The sequence below is a fragment of the Solea solea genome, chromosome 9 (assembly GCF_958295425.1).
Source record: "Solea solea chromosome 9, fSolSol10.1, whole genome shotgun sequence".
NCBI classification, from domain to species: Eukaryota; Metazoa; Chordata; class Actinopteri; order Pleuronectiformes; family Soleidae; genus Solea; species Solea solea.
This window is the reverse complement of record NC_081142.1, coordinates 2,086,193-2,099,227: the sequence shown is the minus strand read 5'-3', so window position 1 is coordinate 2,099,227 and position 13,035 is coordinate 2,086,193. Positions and strand designations below refer to the sequence as shown.

The following is a 13,035-nucleotide window of genomic DNA, read 5'->3' as shown; positions in this document are numbered from 1 at the left end:
CATTTATTAAACACTAAAAGTCAGAGTATTTCTGCTGCTTTGGCCATTTTAAAAACCACTGACTCAATTTATGGCAGTGAATTATTAAATCACTGGAGCCCTCCTTTAAGGATAATAGACATTTTACAACCCATTCAGAAAAAAAGCAGCTACTTTTGTGATTTACAGCACCCAGAGAGAAGAAAGCTGATGTAACGACACCTTCAGGAGGAGCGTCATTACTTGCTCTAACTCCAAGTCTGTGCAGCAGAGGTCAACTTATAACAAGTGCAGAAGAGGATCCAAGACTGATGCTTGTAAAACAGTTCATTAAGACTGAGCATGAGTCATTATGTTCATCTGTCACCCACTGGTGTAGAGCAGATATGGAGTAATGATCATAGAAGTTTCCTGGAGTGAAGAAGTTCAGGAGAAGAAATTCCTCTCAAAGGTTTGACACAGTGAATGAGCCACATATTTGATTTGTCAGAGATTTTTTTCCTGACGCAACCTTGCCTTTTATCTTGGCTTTGGAATCAGCGTAAGAAGTACTCTGGATGTGGCTGGGGTCAATTTAGAGCGTCTGCTTTTCAGCTAATTTATTATAACACAACAAACAAAACATAAAGCTGTGGGTTGGCATACATTTTTAAATATAAACAATTTCTGTTCCTATTCCTAATGAGTTCACAAAGTCCTGATTAAGCCTACTCAACTCAGTGTGTAAAAAATGCAGTCAATAGGCAGTTTAATGGGATAAATGCTCCTCTGTGCTGCCACTGTATAGCCATAAACGCGCCCACAGTCAGGTCTGATAGTATTGCTTGACAGAGCATTTAAGATGAAGAAGGCAGCATGAAAATCATGTTAAAGGCAGAACAAGAACATGAACAACAACTAAATATCACGAGTTCTCCAGCGCAGCTTTAAAGCTCCGGTGCAGAATCTGAATCCCTGAGGCCTTTGGAGTAATTAGAAAAACAGTGCTGCTCGTCTCGCTAACGCTGCCTGTCTTAAATCAGACAAACACAGACCTCCTACCTTCCATTTTGCACGACAATCAATTTTTGTTTCTACGGTCCTTGTGTCTGTTATCTGTTGTACATCTGTCCAGACTCTATCAAGGAAAATAGGAGCGGTGTGGTGTAGACATGTAGCCAGACAGTGGATTAGAGGAGTCCTTGATTTGCTTTATATTGTGTTGACGTAGCACACATTTATATCACGTGATCACGTTCACAAGAAGCCAAAAATAATGGCATTTTCAGGGCAAAGTTCTACTGCGTCGCTCTGTGTGCAGAGCATGAATGTCACAGAAGACATGGAAACAAAACACTGCTATACTGGGAGTCAAAGCGAGAGAGATGTGCGGAGCTGATAGTCTTAATCAGCATTGAGCAAACTTAATAGCTTTGAATGTAGTGGACATTTGTTTATATTTCAAAGCAACTCACTACAGCTTTAAAGATGGATGCCGAGCACAACCTGTTTTTCATGCAGCTGCACATGAGCTTCATGAAGACAAATGACTTGCTTTAGGGTGAGCTTCAGCTGCAGAGGTGGCTCCCCTGTGGTTTGGTGGGTCAGGGGACCTGAACTGAGGGAACGGCATCAAACATGGCACCCATCTGAAGCAGGATTAGAGTTGTTTGCAGGTTGAGATTATGCAGTATGTATCTGTCGTATTCTCCAGGAGCACTTCACATGAACCCAGGGAACTTTCACAAGCAAAGGATTCATTTGAAGGCATTGGAATTAGCGCTCAGATCAAAGGGAGCGGGTGGTGGTGGTGGGGGGGGGGGGGGATTTGTCATGGGATGATCCAAAACCTCAGCGTAACTAGAATAGAGATTTCGCTTTTGCTGTGTACCACTTCTATTTTCATAACGATATGAAAGGGGGGGTGGGGGGGGGAATGATGAGGAACATCAAGGGGAATCCAAGCTGCAGTCGAATATAATTATCCACCGTGTATATGCAAACATATGTAAACATCTACCAGACCAACACAAAGATAGAATACAAGTAAAAACAGAGCAAACAGCAGGAAGAACAAAGTTACTAAAAACATACACTGGGATTTTCTTTCCAGTTTTGAGTTAAAAATAAGAGCAGCAGAGCGTCTGCTCGGTGGATCTTAGCAAAGATCTTGCCAAGACCTTGGAGGGACTTGAGAGGCCCCTCGGCACATGGGATCCTTTCACTAAACCAAGCAAAAACAAGCTTCTGGCATTGGTCCTAGTTAAAGGCTTTCCAACCACTGTCACTACAGTCTCATGGGAAAAGCACAGCATAGAATTTATGTGGATTCCCACAAAATATGTGTTGTGTGCAAACGCTGGATACATGTTAATGATCAATGGTCTTTATTTTCAGAGTGGTGTTGGGGTCTTGATGACCACTCAGAGCTATTTACTCTACACTTTTCACACATGTTCACACACAGTCCATCTACTGTATATGCAACACACATGCAGCCACCAGGAGTAATGTGAGGTTAACCGTCTTACCCAGAGACCTCAAACTCCTGAGACCCAGTCTAGGCCTGAGCCACACCCGTGACTGCTCCATCACTGATCTGCAGCTGTCACGGCCAGGCTTCAGTTTGCACAAGGTTTGCATTTGATAACGGCCATAAGTGAGTGGGGCGATTTACTCTACGACATGCCAAGACTCTTAAGTAGGAAGCCATGACTCTTACAACCCTGCAAACCTTTCACAATAAAAGCCACACTATATGGACCAAAGTATTTGGATGCCTTTGAATGACGTTTTCAAATACAGACACAGTACTTTAATATGGAGGATTGGCTTTAACAGCTTCCACACTTCTTGGAAGACTTTACATAGTGTTTATCTGTGAATTTGTGTCCATTCCTTCTGTAGAGCATATATGAGGTCAGGCGAGAGGGCCTGGCTCACAATCTCTGTTCCAGTTCATCCCAAAGGTGCTCGATGGTGGCTGAGGTCAGGGCTCTGTGTGGGCCAGTGCAGTTCTTCCACCCCAAATTCGTCCAACCCTGTCTTTATAATCCTTGCTTTGTGCACTGGGGCACAGTCACGTTGGAATAGAAAAGGGCCTTCTTCGTACTGTTACCACAAAGTTGGAAGCTACGCTGAAATGCTTTTACTCTGAATTGTTTTGGTTTGTGACATATTTGACAAACAGAGGCACTGAAACTGTGGTGAACGATAAACGACTGTCTATGTTGCAGTGAACAGCACAGAGAGAGAAAACAATGGAGACTAGCTTTAATTAAACTGAAGATGTTGAACCTCTCATCTAAGAAGCTTTCTCAGTTCAGACTGACGGGTGGAAAAATCCATGTATTGAGCGTCTGCAGGCTGGTTACCTGTGTTGAGTGTCATTATGTTAAACAAAGCAGGTCGTTCACCCCGGGTCACAATTTCAGGTTGTCAACCTAAGAAGCACCGATGACATCTTGTGTCAACCATTCACTCACACTCTCACACTGACGGTTCAATTAGAGCGTCATGTTATTGGACTGTGCGAGGAAACTAGATGACCCGGAGAAAACCCACGCACAAACCCTGCAGATCCAGTGTGGCCCAGGCATAACAAAATCAGTGGTTCTCAATTCCCTGCTTTGTCTATCCCCTTGCAACGCCCCTGGATTGTAGTGGATAATCTTGGGGGAAGTGAAATACTTCCCCCAAGTGGGACTTCTCTCTGTGTTTATTTGTGGATTTCCTTTGGATAAACGGACACCACCATACAGGCTCTTCCTTTCATTTACCCAATTGCTGTTTACCCTGCAGATACACGAGGTATCTGAGGATCTGGGCAAAGACAACAGAGCGATTAGCTCCAACACACGCGCGCACCCACAGAGACAAAGAGAATCACTCCTCTTACCGTCACAGTCGCCCAAGTGGGCCACGTTCCCTTGTTCAACATCTTGCTCGAACGGCAGTCTGCAGAGGAAAAGAGACAGAGTCATTAATCAGGGAACACGGAGGCACAGCACAGATTCACTATCGCAGAGGAAAACTATCACGGCAGAGGACGACTTACACACGAATCTCTGCAAGTTTCTCTGACTCTCAAAATCTGAGACAATTTGGGAAAAACACGATAGAAAAGCAAGGGAGCAGACGAGGTCCTTGAGCTGCTGAATATCCTGCAATAATCATCACTATAATTTAAACATAGCAACTTACAGTGTGCCTAAAGGAGTTATTAATTACACTAATTAATGCAATAAACTGCACATTTCTCCCTAAGCATACTTCTCCACATCAAATATTTGTGGTATAAACATAAACTACATGTCCTTAAGTATTAGAGAGTACTTCAAAAGTATGTAATTAATATGCTGCATAAGTAGGGAGTTTCTTTTTCCTTTTAAAAGTGTCCTAAAACAACTTGATTAGAAACATGCTAAAAGACAAATTTGTCTTCAACAGAAACAAAGCCTCAAACATGACATGTTTCCTGTTACTTTAAGGAAATGATGACATATTTCTACAACCCCCAGCCCCCTGATTCAAAACTCATTTCCCACAGGGACAACAGAGGAGTGTGGAAAACCCAGAGGACGAGGAAAAATGATGAAGTGAGGAAATGGAGAGGAAATGAGAACAGCACACAGACCAGGTGTTTATGCAGAGACAGAGAGAGAGAGAGAGAGAGAGAAAAACCTACAATGGCTTTCAGCGAATCAGGGAAAAACTGAAAGGTTACAATGGGCAGAAGAAAATATATAAATATACGTGTCGTGATGAAGGTGTGAAAAACATCTCCAGTGAGTTTTCTCTCATGTTTATGTCTAAAGCTGTTTCAGACACACACTGACGTCCAGACGTTTCTGTCAGATTTTCCAGACGTTTCCGTGTGAGAACACAAATGCACGCAAATGTCAACAAATGTCACTCCAGACATTTTCCAAAACTTTCCGAGCCAGACCTCCAGTCATATTTCTGGAAAGTATCCAAAAGATACACAGCAAGGCTGATAAAGCAGGCGTCAGCCTTTGCCCAAACCTGCTGCTGTCAATTGATCTGACCTAGAAAAATCCCCCATAATGCCCCAAGTTCAGAGTGGTGATTTGTGCAACGCAGATTAGAAACTAGACTTTAACATCTAGGTTTACAGCAATATTTTGATATATTAACATGATGAATGCCTTCTAGCATCTTCTGATGACTGTAACCTGAATAACGTCATACTGAACGCACGCATCACGTCTTAATCACATTATCATGCAGCTGTGAACGCAACGCAGACATGAGTCATAATCACACTGATTTAAATAGTCCGTTAGCAACACACGTAAACATCCTCATCGGAATGTCTTATTCAGAATTAGTGTCCAAGTAAATGAGGTCAATGAAGCTCGTGCACTCATGCAAGTCAATTTATCAATTTGACAGGTTATTTTTTTTTCTCAATGAATTCAAACACACTTTTCTGATTCTTCAGCCTCTTGAATGTGAATATTTTCTGATTTCTTTGCTCCATATAACAAGAAAAAAACATAAAAACAAGACATTTAAGAACATCGTCATTTTGAGGTTTGGGAAACACAAGCTCATTAATCGACAGGTTAATCGATGATGAAAATAATCGTTAGTTGCAGCCCAAAATTGATTTAGTTTAAGTTGAATGAAATAACTGGAGGGAATAACCTGCCTTGTTCTCTCTGCAGACAAAGACAATACATGTGAAAGCCGCTAATTAACACATTTTATATTATGTGTTTAACCTGTGAAAAAACTGACATGCTTTGTCTGGGATAGAAATGGTCAAAAAAAAAGATATTTCTTGTACTCATTTAAGTATGTACAGTATATTCACCAAAATAGTTAACCAGCTATCTAAAAAGAACATCAACTAACCTCAGAGATAACCAGTGAGTCTCACACATGTAACCAAGCAGTTTTTCTGAGAGAGAATCACTTTCACCAGCGAGCACTCGGCAGCAGCGGGGCTCAGGTGATATGATGCAAGCCTACGTAATAATTGAAGCAACATTACAATATATATGAGCTTACTCATAACTGCTAAAGCCCTGTGAAAACAGCGTCTTTTAAAACTGAATCAATCAAAAGCAAATAGCAACAACAAAAACTACACACATTTTAAAGTTTCTCCACGGTTGTTCACTGTCGACGCATGAACCCTACAAACAACCTTTTTTTAAAAAAGCCTGAATGTCTGGGGATGATGGATTGAGCTGAACGGGATACGAGACTAAGAAGTCAGTATTCTGCAATTAGCTGAAGGCTCAGGAAGCGACGCAGTCAACATCTGTGGTTTAAACGTCCACAAATCTCTCTAACAAATGGCTCCAAGTGTGTAGTGAACCTACAGCGGTTGTCATCTTAATAAAGAGCAATGTTTTTTCTTCAGTTGGTTGCCTCTTGTGCACTGTGGGGAATTTATTTTGTCTGCATTAGATTTGTGTGTGTGTGTGTGTGTGGGTGTGTGTGCTTGTTTTTCCGTATTTTTTAATTTTTTTATGTTTTTCCTTCCACCCCATTTTCCCCAGATATACTAGCTTTAAAAGCTTAATAATAAAGCATAAAGTGATAAAGACCATATGTTTGTGAATGCTGAACTGTGTTTACAGATGTCTGGCCATGAGTGCTTACATCCCAGAGGATACGCCTGCACCGAGGGGATACATGGGATTATTAAGGAGGAAATAACGCCCGCTAATAATTCACTAACAGTAATTGCTGTAGTGCAGTTTTCTCTCAGAGCAATTTCACAAAATATACATCGAGATAATGTTTCTGAACAGTGGAAACACACTTTAAAGTAGAACGGCTTTACATGTTCTGCATTAGGTTTGTGAAATGTTTCATTAAATTGGACTCAACACAACTGAACATCTCTTTTATTTGTTCTCTCTTTGTTACGACCTGCAAATACATCTATTTGCTTGGTGTTATTGTGTTGCATTGAGTCTGCTATGGCACTCTAATGGCACACGTTAGAATTACAGTAAAAGATTCAGTAGATGGATTGTATATATGCCGTGTTTCCACCGGCTCGCCTCAGCACAGCAGGGCACGGTTAAGTTGTGTGTCCACTAGCATAGTAATTTTAGTACCTGCTCTGGCGAGGGTCCAAGCGCCAAGTAAGTACTATGTGTGACGTCGTCTGCCGGCCACTGATTGGTCAGAGTGCCGTGACAGGACGAGACGTCCCACAAGAAACAAGCTGAACACTGCCGAAAACCAATCTAAACTGTGCCGTGCCGAGGCGAGCTGGGACCATTCACAGTGGAAAAGGGCCAATAGTGATTTTGGAGTAAGGATGAGCCCTGAAAACAATTTACAGTACACTTTTTTGCTATTCACCCATTCACACACATGCAGCACATTGATATGCAGCACTTTTTCTCCCATACACCGCATGGAGCAATTTGGGTTAAGGGTGAAGCCCAGAGAGGCTTCATTATTTTTCCTCAACACTGCTGCCTAATTCACAAAATACATCTTAGCAAGAGCAAATATGTACAAGTTAACACCTCATATTGTTTAATGTCACCGGAAAGTAGCAATTTTAATTAAACTGTATGAACATATATATATATATATATATATATATATATATATATATATATATATATATATATGTATAAACAGCCTGTATTCATATAGCACTTTTCTAGTCTCTCAAAGCTGCTTTACATTAGAGTTTCACTCAGTCACACCCATTCACTCAGAGGAGCAATCTGGGGTTAAGTGTTTCCCCAAGTATACATCAGCATGTAGACAAGTGGAGCCGGGAATTGAACCCACAACCTTCCAGTTGAAAGACAACTTGCTCTACCACTGATCTGCAAATGTGTGTATATGTTTGACAACTTAATATCATGCACGTGGTATATTGACTATATCTTAAGTAATATCCTGAAAAGAAATCCTTGCATAAAGTCTCCCACTCACTGCCCATCTGTTGGTTTCTGGGAACGACTAAAACTATGAGGCCCGGGATCAGACTGCCAACCTTCCATCAAGAATGTGACTCACTGTACCCACTGATCCACAGCTGCTCTCACATATATAGAAAACATAGTGTATATAGTGAAAAGATTGAGATTTAAAAATCTCTTGTCCAACAGTTTACAGATTATAACACAAACAGACATATACAACCATCATACACAACAAATGAATTAAATGCAATACAATGATGAGTCAACAGTTGTTTTAACACCACTTTCACACTTTTGTGTCACACTGTTAACTGAATGACTGTGACAGTGAACCACATAAACCTTGGAAAACGAGAAACACACACACACACACACACACACGTACTACGATGAAACTACCCTTGTGCTGTTTGCAAAGAGGAGCTGCACGATTCCACAAAGAGGAAATCCACAGTAACTCGATGCAAAATCAATTGTCGAGTTGACTGCCCTTGTTAAATCTAATCAGACCAACACAGAGGCCTTTAATAGTATAAGCGGGCGGCCTCAGGTGGTCTTTAAGGCCCATGTTGTCTGTTCTGCTGCTTCTACACATGTGCCTTTCAAACCTAATGCAGTCAGCCGTCTGACTAAAGAGAGATTTGATTTCACCGGGCGAAGGCAGCGAAGGCTGGAGGTGAACTGTCGGGACGGACTGCAGAGTTTGAGCAGCAGGAGGAGGGAGGTCTCACAAACACTAAACACACAAACACACAAACACTAACACACAAACGTGGCCAGGCATACAAGGAGATACACACACACAGACAGCATTTTATCTGTGTGTGTATGTGCTTCACAGACAGTCAGTATCTTAACATTATGTTAGAAAGAAATGAATTATTGGATTAGTCCAACTAAAATTGGACTTAAAATACATGTAAACATGTTAGTCCAGCTGAAATTGTATTAAACTGTGATTGGGAGTCAAATTACTACTGCAGGTGAACATTCAGCCGGACTGAAGCTGGCTTCACTTCCTCCCCCTGAGGCTTTGACCTGGAAATAATGCTATAAAGAAGCTGGAACACAAAGGATAAAGAAAAAACATGGCAAATGTCTGGGTCTGTACACTTGCTAGACTGACCGTGAGATCAGGATTATGCATTGAATATTTTTAAGTAAGAAAAAGTATAGTAAGAAAACTCAGAGTAACTGATTTGCACCGGAAACCTGATTTTGTGCAAAAGTGTGACGACTTCCTGTCACCACTAATGTATTAAAACAGGTGTGGAAGTACATTAAAATGTGTATTTTATTATATAGGACTACCTAATACAATGAAAGACACCATAAAAAACGTGAATTATATGTTATAAGAATGACAATTTGATGCCAAGCTTTTGCTGGAAACATAAAAACTTGTATTTTATTTCATTCGACTGAGTTAACTAGTAGAATGAAAGATATCATTAAAAACTGTTTATTTTAATTTTTTAAGATATCGATCGTAAGCAATTTTTATCATTAAGTGTGACGGCAAACGTTTGATAAAAGAAGAAGTAAAATGCTGAAGTCAGTGGCTCTTATTTTGAAAGACTGTTCAGTTGGTAACATGTAACAATCCTCTGCCTCTCGTGTATCTTATTTCATAAGAGCTACTAATAAATGAAAGAGTGAGAATGAGTTCTTACAAAAAACATCTTTTTTATAAGTAACTATAACCATAAGTTCATTTTTATCTTTCTAAGAATAACTTGTATGTGTATTTATTCGATAGAAAAAAAACTACTAAGAACGTAATATATAATTATTTTATTCAAAATCCCTGAACTTGCTGTAAATTGTTTGGACATAGTTGGAAGAAGTCGTACTTGTGCAGAACAAAGATGGACATTCAATAAACTGAGTGCTTGTTTACTGGGACAAAGACATTAAATGCAATTAAACTGTGTTTTACTGAGCATTAACTGAGCATGGACTGTTTGACCACACACACACACACACACACACACAACTCTGCGACAACAAACTAAGTGAAAGAACCTGCCGTTGCATCACAGCAGCAGCAGTGAACATATTGAATCAATAAGAGGAGACAGAGGAGACGGTGTGACTACTTAGAGGACACCGATGTTACTCAGAGGCTCAAACTGTCACGCGCAGAACAGAGAAGTGTAATTTATGTGTCTCTATGGGCTTTACTGTCCGAAACACAACCTTGAGAGGAAGAAGGAATCCAAACGAAAACAAAATAATATAAAACACGTGTTTAGGAGAAGACACTAAAACATTCTGAGAGAGACAGGAGACCCAAACCTGACTGGCAGAGTGTTGGTGTGTGACGCACAGTGTGTGTACATGTGTCACAGTGATGGATATAGAATCAGAGAGGTGTCAAACCTAGTTCCAGGTCTGAGGAAAGAGCAGGTGCTTCCTTTGGTCCAGCCACAGTAAGGATCTCTGGAGGCGATGCAGCTCCTGCACAGACACAAAAACATCCATTTGCTCTTGACTGTAATTCAAAAAAATCACTACACTGATGATGGTTTTCATACATTATAGATTATTCAGTTCTTTCTTGTTGCTTGTACACTGCTTATCTTTCCTTGGAATGTCCGTGTGGCTGTTTGCAGACATGCGATGAATGAATTCTGGACATTTATTTAAAATGATTGCTGTACAGTATGTGTGAATGGGAATATTCGCATATGTAGTGGCAGACGCTTGGCAGAACATTCCCTGTCAGCCCATTAGTCAAATATTATGCGGCAAATGTTCAAGTGAGTCCATGTTAGAGCACCGGAGAAAAACCTCCCAATGAATGAGTGAGTGGACGAGTGTCGGCATCAAAGGCCGTGTATGAAAAATGGAAAAGTGGTCTTTCACTTTGCAGGGTGAGCCTCGTCAGAAAATACAAATGCATTGAACAGTGGCTAAAATAATAACTCAGTTTAAATGGAAGTTTGTGCATTTATAATTAGAATACCCACTGACCCATCCATCCATGGGATTTGAACCGGCAACCCTCCAGTTACAAGGGCAATTCCTTTCCTCTTGCTCTTGGCCTTGTAACCATAGGGTTGAAGTTAATGGTCTCAATCACCAGTCTCAAGTCTTCTTTAATATCACATGATGTCAATTTTTGTTTCCATTTAGAGAAAAACATGCGAGTGGACGCCAGTGTGATTGACAGCTGGCATCATCCAATAGGAGCCTGGCTGCAGGTGATATTTGTCTTTTGGTTTCTAACATGGACAATGTCCTGCTCTTGTGAATGTTGTGTTCCTTGTTGCAGATGTGGGACTAATAACACAAAAAATTGAGATTTAAGCGTTTGGTTATAGGTGACATCTTAATCGCAACAAGGACAGTCTGTATGTTGTGTGTTTTTGTGATTTGACTGTGGCTTTGACAAAGATGATTTAACCATTAGACTTATGGCTTTTAAAGAACATTCTACCTTGTTTTTGTTTTTCTCTTTTGAGTGCCTCCATCACCTTCCTCTAAACTGATATTCACTTGAACGGCCCTTAAGGGACGACACCAATGGCTTTTATTTAAGTGCGGTTGAACATGGTGCTGGCCAAAACACTAAACCCGCAGCTTCACAAACCAGCGGGTGACATCACAGTTGGTTGACAAAAGTCTGGATTCAATTGTCGGTACATTTTCTGGAGTTCATATCTGAAACAGCTTGTGTGTCCTCTGTAAGACATGTTTTCTGAATTTGATTTTCAGGAGGCAAAGCTAAATGAGATGAAAAGTTAAATTAGATACATTTTTACCACATTTTTGTTTCTCCATACAACAATACATCTCTAAAATCTCAAGATGTCCTTGACATCTGCAGCAAACAGGCTGTTTTTGTTGCTTTTGAAAATACTCATTCATTCACAACCACAAATCACAGTGAAAATGCGTGGTCATGTCTAACAAAATACAAATGTTCATTGTGAAGGATCACCAGTCGTAAATGGAAGGCATTGTATACACGTACAAGCCTGTGGCATATTTGGAAGTAGTTTTCCACATGGGATTATTCAATGCTGACTAATAATACAGCGTGAGAACCTCAACAGTGGTTTACTGCAAAACATAAGATTTGAATGATGGGCCTAACAACCATTCACTCTCACACCTATGGTCCATTTAGAGTGTCCAGTTTGACCTAATCCCCATTTTGCATGTTTTTCGGCTGTGGGAGGAAACTGGAGAACCCGGTAAAAACCCACCAACACATGGGGAGAACATGCAGAAAGACCCTTGTTCTGACTAGGTTGTGAACCCAGATCTTCTTGCTGCTTGAGTGCTGACCACCACACGAACCACGTGGCCCCAGAGCTTTCACTGGAAGATGTTCTGATCTGAGTGTGTGAGCTGAAAGCTGGTCAGACATCGACCAGCACATCAGCGACTAAAATCAAAAGCTCTCACAAACAGAGGTTACAAATTTCAAACCTGAGCTGCTGAGATGTCACTAATGATTCGTGAACATACTCAGACACACACAGGACATTAACTCTCATACTGAGACAAGAGTGAGTGAATGTGTGTCTCACCTGGTTCAGTGCACGTTTGATACGCTGGTGTGAATTTAATTGATCGCCAACGCGCCACAACCACAGACATCAACACTCAACACTCACACATTACCCCCCCCCCACTGCCTATGTGTCAACACGTCAGAGGCAAATGGTGAGGTCAGACTTCTGCTGCTGTAAACAAGACAGAGAAGCTTGAGCTCCTGTTGCATCCGTCTGTTAAATAAACAAAACGCCGGCATAACAAACGTCACTGAATTAATGAACACATTATTAACACTGCGTTTCCCAGCATCAAACCCTTCACCAGCTGATTCCGAAGCTTCGTGTGGACGATGGAGGTTCAGAGTTTACTTCCAGTGTGACCTTCTTCTTTCAACTGAGTATCAAAGGGCACGTTGAAAAACTTGATGTGTGATAGTAAATAATATATTTGACGCTGCACGTGAACCGCCCCTTAAATATATAAAAAGTAGCTTGTCTGACTGAAATGCCCTTTAAAGTTTAGCTTTACAAGATTTAAGTTTCAGAACATGGTCTTTTCCTCTTATCTTTAGTGCATTTGCTGGTTTTATGGATTTTATTATTTCATTTCTACGTTTTTATTATTTCTAATTTAGTTT

General features: G+C 40.7%; 1 protein-coding gene across 1 annotated transcript in view; it reads right to left on the bottom strand.

Moving 5' to 3' along the window:
- The window catches only part of sema6bb (sema domain, transmembrane domain (TM), and cytoplasmic domain, (semaphorin) 6Bb), a 172,799-nt gene that overhangs the window by 33,113 nt on the left and 126,651 nt on the right, over nt 1-13,035 (bottom strand). The window contains exons 15-16 of the mRNA XM_058638409.1: nt 10,272-10,349; nt 3,857-3,915 (exon numbers count right to left, since the gene is read on the bottom strand). Of these exons, the coding sequence (XP_058494392.1) occupies nt 3,857-3,915; nt 10,272-10,349 (137 nt within the window). The remainder of the gene's footprint in view (nt 1-3,856; nt 3,916-10,271; nt 10,350-13,035) is intronic.